Consider the following 12,917-nt stretch of genomic DNA (forward strand, 5'->3'; position numbering starts at 1 on the left):
CCTTCCTCACCCCCCTACACCATTCCCCATCCCTTTTCTCTCTCTCACCTTATCTCCTTGCCCGCCTATTGCTTCCCTCTGGTGCTCCTCCCCCTTTTCTTTCTTTCTTTCTGTCCTCTTCTGTCAGACTCCCCCTTCTCCAGCCCTGTATCTCTTTCACCAATAAACTTCCCAGCTCTTTACTTCATCCCCACCCCCCGCTGCAGATTTCACCTATCACCTTGTGTTTCTCTCTCCCTTCCTCCCACCTGTTAATTCTATACCTCAGCTTTTTTTCTCGTCTTGCTGAAGACTCTTGGCCCGAAACATTGGCTGTACTCTTTTCCATAGATGCTGCCTGCCTGCCCTGCTGAGTTCCTCCAGCATTTTGTGCGTGTTGAACAGATTTCCAGCATCTGAAGATTTTCTCTTTTTTGTAATTTAACTTGCAAATTCTATTCTTGGTGGTAACCCTAAGATGACTGGATTGTTATAAAGCCATATTTATTTTAAGTTGTTGAAAGGACATTGATGGTAATACTGGCATTGTCATCCCCATTTTCCCCCGACAGAGGAGTTGTTAAGGGTTAACTTCATTCATGACTGTAGAATCAGACATACCAGAGTTGAACAATGACACAGAGGTTAGGACTATGCTGCCAGCGTGATGCTCCCCCTTGATCGTGCACACATTTTCCCACATTCCAAAGACGTGTAGGTTGGTAGATTAACTGGTTGCTGTAAATTTCCCTGAGTGTAAATAGGTGGTAGAATTGGTATTGAGGCGATGGGGAAAAAGGTTGCAGGGAAAATTAGAGAATTGTTTGCTCCGTGAACTTGCCTAGGCTTGATGGGCCATACAGCCTCCTATGATGTAATAAAATAGGTGATCCTGTTGATTTCAAACATTACTAAACTGAAATAAATATGGTTTTACAACAGTCCAGTCATTTTAAGGTTGCCACTGAAAGTAGAATTTACAAGTTAAAGTCCCAGCACAATAAGGAAAAGCTACAAAACATAATATGTTACAAGTACTTATCACTGAAATATCTTGATCAATAAGAAACAAGAGACATTCAAGGACTGAAGAGAGTACAAACAAAGGATAAGCGGTCAAGAGCTCAGAATAGGATTATGTGTTTTGAAAACTAATTACTAAGGAACTTTCAGCCAGAGAAGTGTCATGCTTATCAGATGGTTAGGGATCAAATAAAAAAATAAACTATTTGACTAAGAATTCTTTTGAACCTTGGTGGGAATATTGAATTGGATTTTAATTGAAACTGCAAAGGTGGTATGTGCAAACTCAATATGACTGATTACTTTAATAACAGATATCAGAAATTTCTGTACACAAAATATTTAATGTGGAGAATTAGTTTCTAGACAGAAAAGTACTATCTGTTAACATTTTTCCTTTATGCTAACAAGAACATGTGAAGTTTGTTCAGTCTATTTAATGCAAATATTCAGGAACAAAACAGCATCAGTTGTCTTTTTTCTGAGGGAATACCACAACAGTATCCCCTCTTTCTGGATACCACAGTGGAAAGGAGGAAAGCAATGCCACTTTACTGTGCCAGTTAGAATTAAATTGGCTGAAAAGTCTTCTGCATTTATAATTGCTAATATGAATAGTACCCGTGGGTGTCTTGTACCTGTCACGTGGCCATGATGTAATTGAAGTTATGCTGGACATGAGGTGATGGTCTTGTGATGGGGGAGTGATGTCATTTTCCCACCAGTGAGAGGTCATGTGATAGTTTTTTCAACCAGGTATAAAAGGAGAACCCCACCCTGTGACGTGGACAGTTCGTGGCTGAATTCGCTACTGATTCCACGCTGCTGCGTATTCCGATGTTATGACGCAGTTTCATTTAAGAGTGGAGTTTTACTTTCTGTTTTAATTCTTAAAGGTTATTGCCAGCAGTTTTGCCATATTACTGCCAGTCCAGTCATTGGAGAGTGAAGATTTGAAGTTCAGGAAGTTAAAGTTTGAGGAAAGTTGATTTCGACGGTAAAGCAGGTTCGACCTTGTTTGATCCTCATTCGGAAGGAATTCGTCAGCTATGCCCATGATAACCCCTGTTCTGCCAGAAGAATAGAGGGCTGGGTAAAGTTTTGCCAAAGAAAGGTCAGTGCCTTTAAGCTGTTTCATTGTTCTTCATCGTAAATTCTTTCATACTTCGACTGGGCTAAGCCGTAACGCCACGAAAGAGAATTTATTATCAACCAAAGCCTTTCCTTTAACAGACTGTAAATCATATTGGTCTTTCGCATTACTACTTTGAGAACTGTTTTCGCAGTACCGCTTTAAGAACTGTTCAAGCTGCCGTATCGCAGCTGACTTCCGGTTACATTAGTCGTTTGTTTACTTGTGGGTTTTTACTGTGTTTAATAAATGTTTTATTTGTTATAAAAAAAAACCCTGCCTCGATTATATATTCATTGTTGCTGATTTGTAACAAATGGGGGCTCGTGGGATGAACTATTTTTGAGTTTAAATGCTTGTTTAATTTTTGATCGGTGTTTTGGAAAAGGGAGATACTCAATTCTTTTGTTTGATTGGCTTGTGAGTGGTATTCGGCAACAATGAATATTGATGACTTTCTGGCTTCGCCTAACGCAGAGTTGTTAGTGAAGGCGGAAAAAAATGTATTTGAGATTGCTAATAGATTGGAACTTAAAGATATCTCGAGGTCTACATCAAAGGCTCTAATACAGAGAAAAGTCGCGTCACACTATGTAGATTCAGGAGATTTTGATGAGTCAGTTTTAGATTAGTTTCCGATAAGTACTCTAGAGATGCAGTTACAAATCGAACAAATGAAGTTGGAACAAAGTAAAGCGGACTTGGAGCATTGTAGGTTAGAAGCTGAAAATAAAAAGAGGGAATTTGAATATGCAATGGCAGAATTAAGGTCTGAGAATCAGTCTCCTGGTTCTAAGAAAACGTTTGTTGTTAGTCAGGAAAATAAATTGGTTTCTCCTTTTTGTGAAACAGAAGTAGAAAAATATTTCCAACATTTTGAAGCGATTGCTCTGATTTCAGAGTGGCCGAAAGAGAAATGGTCAGTGTTGTTGCAGAGTGTAATTAAAGGCAAAGCACAACAGGTTTATGCAGCTTTAACTGCTGAGCAAGCGCTTGATTATGATATTGTGAAACAGCAGATATTGAGTGCATATGAGTTGGTCCCAGAAGTGTATAGAGAAAGATTCAGAAATCTGTGGAGAAAACGTATGTGGAGTTTGCCTATGATAAAGCTGTGTGTTTTGACAGATGGATTTCCTCTAAAAATGTAAATGGGGACTATAATAAATTGAAAGAGCTGATTTTAATGGAAGAATTTAAAAGAAGCATTCCTGTTGAAGTAAGGACATACTTAAATGAGACAGACATTGATACATTGCAGGACTCTGCTAAATTAGCTGATGAGTATATTTTAATTCATAAGAATAAATTTTCTCAGGGTAGAACTTTTAAAAGGAAAAATAACACTGAGACTCAAGGTAAATCAGAAATTAAATCAGAAGTTGGTGAGAAGGGTAAAGAGGAAGGAAAACCTGTGAAGGAAAGACAGTTTGGTCCCATTTGTAATTATTGTAAGAAATCTGGTCATGTAATAGCTAACTGTTTCTGATTGAAAAAGAAAGAGAAGGAAGCAGGCTCAGATGTTTGTGTGCAACATACTAAAACACCTGTAAAATCACAGGGTTTGATAAACACAAATGAGGTTTTGTTAGAGTCTGACCAAGTTAAAAGGGGATATGAACATTTTATAACTGAAGGGTTTGTATCCTTGGAAGAAGGATCTACTCCGGTGCCAATAAAAATTCTTAGGGATATTGGAGCTTTGCAATCATTGATGTTAGATAGAGTGTTAAAGTTTAATGAAGAGTCTGATACTGGTGAGGTAAATTATATACAAGGTGTTGGGAGTGCCCTTATGCCTGTACATTTACATAAAGTAAATTTAAAGTCAGGGTTAGTTACAGGACTTGTTAAAGTAGGACTACAGCCTAGCTTACCTGTGAAGGATATTTCTTTATTGTTAGGTAATGACTTGGCAGGTGGACAAGTTTTTCCTGAAGAGCATTTGACAATTGAGTCAGAGGAACCACAGACGGATTCTAACACAGATTCTTCCTGTGTTGTGACTAGAGGCTATGGCTAAAAAGATTGATGCGCAGAATGAGATTGTTACTCATAACTGTTCAACTCAGGATTCGAGTTTTGAGGATGTGTCAGAAACTTTCTTACCTTCATTGTTTGAACAAGATTCTTGGAGTAAGTCTGACTATGAAGATCTATCTCTGTCTCGGAAGGAGATGATAGCAGAGCAGAGAAGAGGTCCTGTATCATGGTCCGGATCGGTTCCCCTTTAAATTCAGTTAGGTTGCATTATGATCTGGACCATTGACTCTTTGTTCCCTTCTAATTCCGTTTCACATGTCCCTTGAGCTCGGCAATTAAGGTGATCTACTCTCGACCCAAACCAGCAGCTTATAAGCCCCTGATTTTAGCCATTCGGGGCGCGAATGTTAAGAAGTTGCCGTCGCTACGACAAGCCAGAGTTATCCAGCCCACATCGGAATACCAGCAATTCACCTTCCTTCGCCAGAGTGGGTCTGGGCAAGGTCAATCTGCCAGGGGTGAGTTGAAGGTGGAGTCCTGACTTGACGTTCATGCCCATTGTCCGTGTCTACCCCTCAAAGAGTCCCAGCTCGGTGCCTGATCTGAAGGCGGAGTCCTGGCTCGACGTTCATGCCCATTGTCTGTGTCTACCCCTTGTAGAAGAGTCCCGGCTCGGTGCCTGAGTTGAAGGCGGAGTCCTGGCTCGATGTTCATGGCCTGTGTCCACATCTGTCCCCTTGAAGAAGAGTCCCGGCTCAATGCCTGATCTGAAGGAGGAGTCCTGGCTCAAGGTTCCTTGTCCTGTGTTTTGACGTCCATGTTTCTGGCTGTGGTGATCCATGATCCCACTGTCCAAGTCCAAAGTCCGCGGCTGTCCATGTTCCCACTGTCTAAGTCCAAGGGCTGCGGCTGTCCATGTTCCCACTGTCTAAGTCCAAGGTCCGCGGCTGTCCATGTTCCCACTGTCTAAGTCCAAGGGCTGTGGCTGTCCATGTTCCCACTGTCCAAGTCCAAGGTCCAAGGCTGCCCATGTTCCCACTGTCCAAGTCCAAGGTCCAAGGCTGCCCATATTCCCACTGTCCAAGACCAACGGCCGTGGCTGTCCATGTTCCCACTGTCCAAGTCATGGCCGCGGTGATCCCAGTTTCCAAGCCCCAGGTCCGTGGCGATCCAGGTCCCTAGTCCCCTAGTCCGAGGTTCGTGTTCCTCTTTGTCCTCCTTCAGTTCCCAATTTTCTGTGTAGCGAGTGATAAACGCTATTTTATTGTACCTAAGAAAGACGTGTTTGTGTCCTGCTTGTGGGTCCTCTCCCAGCACCCTTGCCTCCAGCTCGTGACATCCTAAGATTATAAAATTAAAAGAACAAGCTCTACCAGATAGTGAAATTGAGAAGGTGCCAGTAGGATATTATTTTGAAAAAGGAGCATTGATGAGGAAGTGGAGATCACCTACAATTCCTGCAAGTGAGGAATGGAATATTGTTTACCAGGTAGTTGTCCCTAAAGTTTATCGAAGTGAGATTTTAACTTTAGCTCATAATGTGCCCTTAGGTGACATCAAGGGGTAAGGAAAACTGTGGACAAGATTTTAAAACATTTTTACTGGCCTGGTTTAAGAAAAGATGTGGCGATGTTTTGTAGAACGTGCCATACTTGCCAAATTGTGGGTAAACCAAATCAAGTTACACCAGTGGCTCCATTGCAACCTATTCCAGCATTTGGTGAACCATTTTCTAAAATTATTATAGATTGTGTAGGACCATTACCAAAGACAAAAACTGGTTATCAGTACTTGTTGACTATCATGTGCACTGCGTCTAGGTTTCCAGAGGCAGTACCACTTAGGAATATAACAGCTAAAACTGTAACAAAGGCGCTTATAAAATTCTTCACTTATTTTGGGTTACCTAAGGAAATACAATCTGATCAAGGCAGTAACTTTATGTCTGGATTGTTTCAACAGATAGTTTATAAATTGGGAGCTAAGCAAATCACTTCATCTGCATTCCATCCAGAATCGCAAGGTGCCTTGGAGAGGTTTAATTCTACCCTCAAGAATATGATTAGGACATATTGTGTGGAAAATGAAAGTGATTGGGATGAGGGTATAAACTTCTATTTGCAGTAAGGGAATCGGTACAAGAATCCTTAGGTTTCAGTCCATTTGAACTTGTATTTGGGCATTGAGTTAGAGGCCTTATTAAAAGAACAATAGATTAATAAACAGGTACACACTAATTTGTTGGACTATGTTTTGAAATTCAAGGACAGGTTACATAAAGCTTGTAGTTTAGCTAGGGAAAATTTAAAATTGGCTCAGGAGAAAATGAAAACCTGGTATGATAAAGAAGGATGAGGACGTTTAAACCTGGAGATAGTGCTGGTTCTTTTCCCAGTGCAAACGAATCCTTTACAAGCTAGATTTCATGGTCCTTACGAAATTGTGTCTAAAGTCAATGAGGTGGATTACATGATAAAAACTCCAGATCATAGAAGACCAACACAACTTTGCCATATAAATATGAGAAACAGTCTGCTACTATGACTGTTGTGGTCAATGATAATAAGTTTGATCTCACTAGAGACATAATGGATAATTCATTTGAAACTCATTCTGAACCCAACATTGTTTCTGCCAGGTTACCAAACTCAACCATTCTGGAAAATATTGATGAGAAATTAGAACATTTACAACCAGAGTAGAAACAACAAATGAAACAATTAATTTTTAAATATAAGGATTTGTTTCCAGATGTTCCTAGAAGAGCTACTATGATCATAAGAGAATTTATTATCAATGAAAGCCTCTCCTTTAACGGACTGTAAATCATTTTGGACTTTCGCATTTATGCTTTAAGAACTGTTCGAGCTGCCGTGTCGCAGCTAACTTCCGGTTACGTTAGTCATTTGTTTACTTGTGGGTTTTTACTGTGTTTAATAAATGTTTTATTTGTTATAAAAAAAACCTGCCTCAATTATATATTCATTGTTGCTGATTTGTAACAGAATAAAAAAGCATTATGACCTTGAGCAAACAAAATGAGTGTATGGTATGATACAGAGATTAAATGCTAAGTAACAAAAGGAGATGAAAAAAAACCTGAAATCTAAGAAGCAGCTGATTACTTCTCACAAGGTAGTGGAAAGATAGCTTATACTGATATAATTTAAAATGCGATGAGTCACAAAAGGAATTATTAATATTTCTGGTTAAACTATCCTGTAAATAAAATAAAACCAAGTCAATGCCTTAACTTTTTTAAGCTTTAACTTTAGCTCATGTTTTAAGGCACTTTCAACAACTGGAAAGAGAAGCAGAAGAGTCAGCAGTATGTGTTTTGTGCCAAGAGGAACCAATACTGACAATTATTCAGGAAACTGATTAAGGAACATGGTCAGTATAATGGTGGAAAAGAAACTAGTTGTTTGCTTTTTTTCTTCATATTATTTTTTTCCTGTTTAAATAGTTTTACTGATTATAATCTCTTACCATCTCATTAGAAGTGCTGAATGACAGCAAAGTTAAGAGGAGGATCTTCATTTCTTCTGTTTCTCTGAAAACTTACTTGTTTGGTAGATATCTGCAATGGAAGAGACAAGGGACTTACACCCAGTTGCACCATGGTGGTAGTTAATTAAACTTTTATTGCATTTGATATAGCTATTCAACTGTATGTTTAAACAAAGCAGATAAAAGAATAAAGGCTATATTATTGTTGCAATGCAGGTCAGCAAACCTTTACCACAGCTGTTTTCAAGTTTCCAACATTTGGAACATGGAAGGAAATTGATGTTACGTAAACCAGTACAGTATTAATGATTTGAAAGGTTCAGGAGATACAATTTTTTGAAGATTATTTTTAATTAACATTGTGTCTTGGGAAACTCTTGTAAAATGGCATCTTTATGCAAAGTAAAAATATTCCTAAACAACAGAGCCATACAAAAATTGACTGTTTGCTATAAAGGGTTACTGTTATTTCTGCACATTGATTTATGCATAATTAAGTATCTTGTGAGATTCTGGTAATTTTCATTTCTATTTGGTATCTCAATTGTAAATGAAATAAACAGGTAGAACTGGGCTGTTTTTTAAAGTAGTATAGAAAGGAAACCAAATGCTATTATTTTACAGGTTTTAATTGCACTTGAATATGATTAGTCCCAGAGAGCTACTGATTATATATGCAACACTGCTTCCAAGGCACTACTTCAAGGAGTGGCCTGGGCCCAGACTTAGAAAATGTACATGAAAAGCAGGAAGTCAACTCAAAAATATTCATGCATAAATAGTGATATAAATATGACTAAATATATTCCAGGATTTCATTAGACTTTCTTTTTCACTCAAGACAATTTTTATTCCTCTAATATGCAGTATATTAAGTTGACATTGTGATTCACCATTAAAGTCAAAGTCTTCAAATAAGATCTTTCCAATAAAACATTCTCTCATGCAAGTCATGTGTGAGAAAATTGAACATTCTTCATTTTAAATAGCTGTTTATTTGTCATGTTAAAATCTGGTGAAGATTGTGGTAATCTCTACTTTCTTGGAGTTCAAATAGAATTGAAATATTGAGAATAAAGATTTGCATTTAAAAAGTTCTTTTCTAAACCTCAAGACAAAGCAATTTACAAGAACAAGTTATATAAAACCTTCCGTGAAGCAAAATGACAACTCACCAGTGTATTATCAAAGGAAGTTAAAACCACCCACAGGAAACATTAGTATATCAGTATTCACCAGTGAGAGGGACCTTGATGAATGTGAGGACAGTGTAAAACATACTGATATGCTGGAACAGGACAGTATTCAGAAAGGATGTGCTAGAACTTTTGAAAAAACGCTCAGATAGATAAGGCCCCGGGGCTGGACAGGATATACCCCAGGATACTACAGGAAGTGAGGGAGAGACTACTGCACCTAGGTGTCCTTACTAGCCACAGGAGTAGTACCAGAAGCTCAGAGGGTGGCAAATGTTTAGGGATAGTAATTTCTTCACTATTCTTGTTTGGTGCGGCTGTAATGAAACCCAATTTCCCTCTGGATCAATAAAGTATGTCTGTCTGTCTTTGTGAGAGGCAGATCATTTTTCACGAGGCTGATTGAATTCTTTGAGGATATGTCAAAATAAATTGATGAACATAGAGCAGTGGATGTAGTGTATGTGGATTATAGTGCTTGGAAGTAGATACAGAGGAGATGTCAGGGGTAAGTTTTTCACGCAAAGAGTGCTAGGTGCATGGAATGCACTGCTGCCGATGGTGGTAGAGGCGGATACAATAGGGTCTTTTAAGAGACTTTTAGCTGGGTACGTGGAACTTAGAAAAACAGACAGCAATGCAGTAGGGAAATTCTAGGCAGTTTCGAGAATATGTTACATGGTTAGCACAACATTGGGCCAAAGGGCCTGTAATATGCTGTAGATTTCTATATTCAATGTTCTGTTCAAGGATACAGGGCTGTATGGTTTAAGAATTGGTTTTCTCACAGAAGACAGAGCATGGAAATAAATGGATAATATTTTGACTGGAGATTGGTGACCAGTGTTCCACAGTGATCTGTTTTGGGATTTCTGTTCTTTGGAATTATTATACATGACTTGGATGAGGAAGTGGAGAGGAGGGGCAATACATTTACAGATGACATGAAGGTTGGTGATGTTGTGGATAGAGTAGAAGGTTGTTGCAGGTTACAAAGGGATATATTGTTGGATGCAGAGCTTGCCTGAGAAGTGGCAAATAAATTTCATCCTGGAAAAGTGTGAGGTGATTCACTTTGGAATGTTAAATTTGAAAGCAGAATACATGGTTAATAACAGGAAGAACTTTTAAATTTTTCAATCTTTAAAGACTTTAACATGCCAATGAACAGCTGTCTAAAATGAAGAATGTTCAATTTTCTCACACATGACTTGCATGAGAGAATGTTTTATAGGAAAGATTTTATTTGAATACTTTTACTTTAATGGAGATTCACAACATAGTAGTGTGGAGGAACAGAGGGATGTTGTGCTCCACATCTATAGATCCTAACAGTTGCCATGCAAGGTGTTTGTGTGATTAAGGTGGTATACATTGTGTTGGTCTTCATTAGTCAGGGGGATTGAGCTCAATAGCTACAAAAGAGTATTGCAGTTCTACAAAATCCTACTTAGACTAAACTTGGTGTATTGTGTTCAGTTCTGGTTGCCTCATCATAGGATGGTTGTGGAAGCTTTTGATAGGATGCAGAGGAAATTTACCATGATGCAGCCTGGATTTGAGAGCATGTCTTATGGGGATTGTTTGAGCAAGCTGGGTTTCTTTTTTCTTTGGAGCAAAGGATAATGAGAAGTGACTTGATAGAGGTGCAGATCAATTAGACATCCAGAGATGTTCTCTTAGAGTAAAATTAGCTAATACAAAGGGGTACAATTTTAAGATGATTGGAGAAAAGTATGGGATTGGTGAATGTCAGGAGTAAGTTTTTTAAATATGCAGAGTGTGATAGGTGTGTGGAACAACCTGCCAGGTTAGTGGTGGAAGCAAATTTAAGGGACATTTAAGAGACTCTTAGATATGCACATTGGATGAAAGAAAAAAGGAGGACTATGTTGAGTGAAGGAATAGATTTGATCTCAGAGTAGATTAAAAGGTCAGCTCAACATAATGGACCAAAGGGCATGTATTATGCTGTAATGTGCTATGTTCAGGGGATATAGATTGTGCAAGTCATCTGATTGGACTTTGGTGAGCAAAAGTTGAATTTAGTTACACACACAAAATACTGGAGGAACTCAGGCCAGGCAGCACCTATGGAAAAAAGTACAGTCGATGGTTTGGGCCGAAACCCTTCGATAGGACTGAAGAATAAAAGCTGAGGAGTAGATTTGAAAGGTGGGGGGGAGGGGAGAAAGAAAATCCAGGCAATAGATGAAACTTGGAGGGGGAGGGATGAAGCAAAGAACTAGGAAGTTGATTGATGAAAGAGACAGAAAGCCATGGAAGAAAGAAAAAAGTGGGAGGGAGGAGCACCAGAGGGAGACGATGGGTGGGCAAGGAGATAACTTGAGAGAGGAAGAAGGGGATGGGAAATAGTGAAGGGGGTGGGCATGGAGACATTACTGGAAGTCTGAAAAATTGATGTACATGCCATCAGGTTGGAGGCTACCCAAATGGAATTTAAGGTGTTGTTCCTCCAGCCTGTACAGGCACGAACTGTACAGAAAGGGATGGGTTGCACTTGAATCCGAAGGGGACCAATATCCTGGCAGGGAGGATTGATAAATCTATTGGGGAAAGTTTAAGCTAGAACTGCTGGGAGGTGGGAACCAAATTGAAGAGACCGAAGAAGGGGTGGTTGGCTCACAAATAGAGAAAGCTTGGAGACAGTGTGAGAGGGAGGACAGACAGGTGATAGAGAAGGGATACGCTTAGACTAATGGTTTGAGATGTGTCTATTTTAATCCAAGAAGCATCATGAATGAAGCAGATGAGCTTAGAATGTGGATCAGTATTGGAGCTATGATGTTGTGGCCATTACAAAGACTTGGATGGCTCAGGGGCAGGAATGGAGTGCCAGGCTTTAGATGTTTCAGAAAGGACAGGGAGGGAGGAAAAAGAGTGGGAGTGTGGCACTGCTGATCAGAGATAGTGTCACGGCTGCAGAAAAGGAGGAAGTCATGAAAGGATTGTCTACTGAGTCTCTGTGGTTAGAAATTAGAAACAGGAAGGGGTTAGTAACTCTACTAAGTACTTTTTATCGACCACCCAATAGCAACAAGGACAGATAAGGAGACAGATTTTGGAAAGGGGTAATGATAACAGGGTTATTGTGCTGGGAGATTTTAATTCCCAAATATTGATTGGCATCTCCCCAGAGCAAGGGGTTTAGATGGGGTGGAGTTTGTTAGGCGTGTTCAGGAAGGTTTCCTGACATAATATGCAGATAAGACTACAAGAGGAGAGGCTGTACTTGATCTGGTATGGGGAAATGAACCTGGTCAGGTGTCAAGTCTCTCAGTGGGAGAGCATTTTTGAGATAGTGATCACAATTCTATCTCCTTTACCATAGCATTGGAGAGGGATAGGAAGAGACAAGTTAGGAAAGTGTTTAATTGGAGTAAGGGGAAATATGAAGCTATCAGGCAGGAACTTGTAAGCATAAGTTGGGAACAGATGTTCTCAGGGAAATGTACAGATGTTCAGGGGATACTTGAGTGGCATTCTGCATAGGTATGTTCCAATGAGACAGGGAAAGGGTGGTAGAGTACAAGAACAGTGGTGTACAAAGGCTGTTGAAAATCTAGTCAAGAAGAAAAGAAAAGCTTATGAAAGTTTCAAAAAAACTAGGTAATGATAGAGATCTGGAAGATTAAAAGGCTAGTAAGAAGGAGCTTAAGAATAAAAAATTAGGAGAACCAGAAGGGGCCATGAGAAGGCCTTGGCAAGCAGGATTAAAGAAAACCCCAAGGCATTATATAAGTATGTGAAGAGCAAGAGGATAAGATGTGAGAGAATAGGACCAATCAAGTATGACAGTGGAAAAGTATGTATGGAACCGGAGAGATAGCAGAGGTAATTAATGTATACTTTGCTTCAGTATTCACTACAGAAAAGGATCTTGGTGCTTATAGGGATGATATACAGTGGATTGAAAAGTTTGAGCATATAGACATTAAGAAAGAGGATGAGCTGGAGCTTTTGGAAAGCATCAAGTTGGATAAGTCTCCGGGGCCAGATGAGATGTACTCCTGGCTACTGTAGGAGGTGAGGGAGGAGATTGCTGAGCCTCTGGCAATGATTTTGCATCATCA

General features: G+C 39.5%; 1 protein-coding gene across 3 annotated transcripts in view; it reads right to left on the bottom strand.

Moving 5' to 3' along the window:
* Positions 1 to 12,917, bottom strand: part of LOC140714435 (salivary plasminogen activator beta-like) — a 125,146-nt gene that overhangs the window by 84,116 nt on the left and 28,113 nt on the right. For all 3 annotated transcript variants that reach the window (XM_073025732.1, XM_073025730.1, XM_073025731.1), the window contains one exon: positions 7,607 to 7,697. In XM_073025732.1, the coding sequence (XP_072881833.1) occupies positions 7,607 to 7,657 (51 nt within the window). In that variant the 5' untranslated portion in view covers positions 7,658 to 7,697. The remainder of the gene's footprint in view (positions 1 to 7,606; positions 7,698 to 12,917) is intronic.

The sequence above is a fragment of the Hemitrygon akajei genome, chromosome 21 (assembly GCF_048418815.1).
Source record: "Hemitrygon akajei chromosome 21, sHemAka1.3, whole genome shotgun sequence".
Classification (NCBI taxonomy): domain Eukaryota; kingdom Metazoa; phylum Chordata; class Chondrichthyes; order Myliobatiformes; family Dasyatidae; genus Hemitrygon; species Hemitrygon akajei.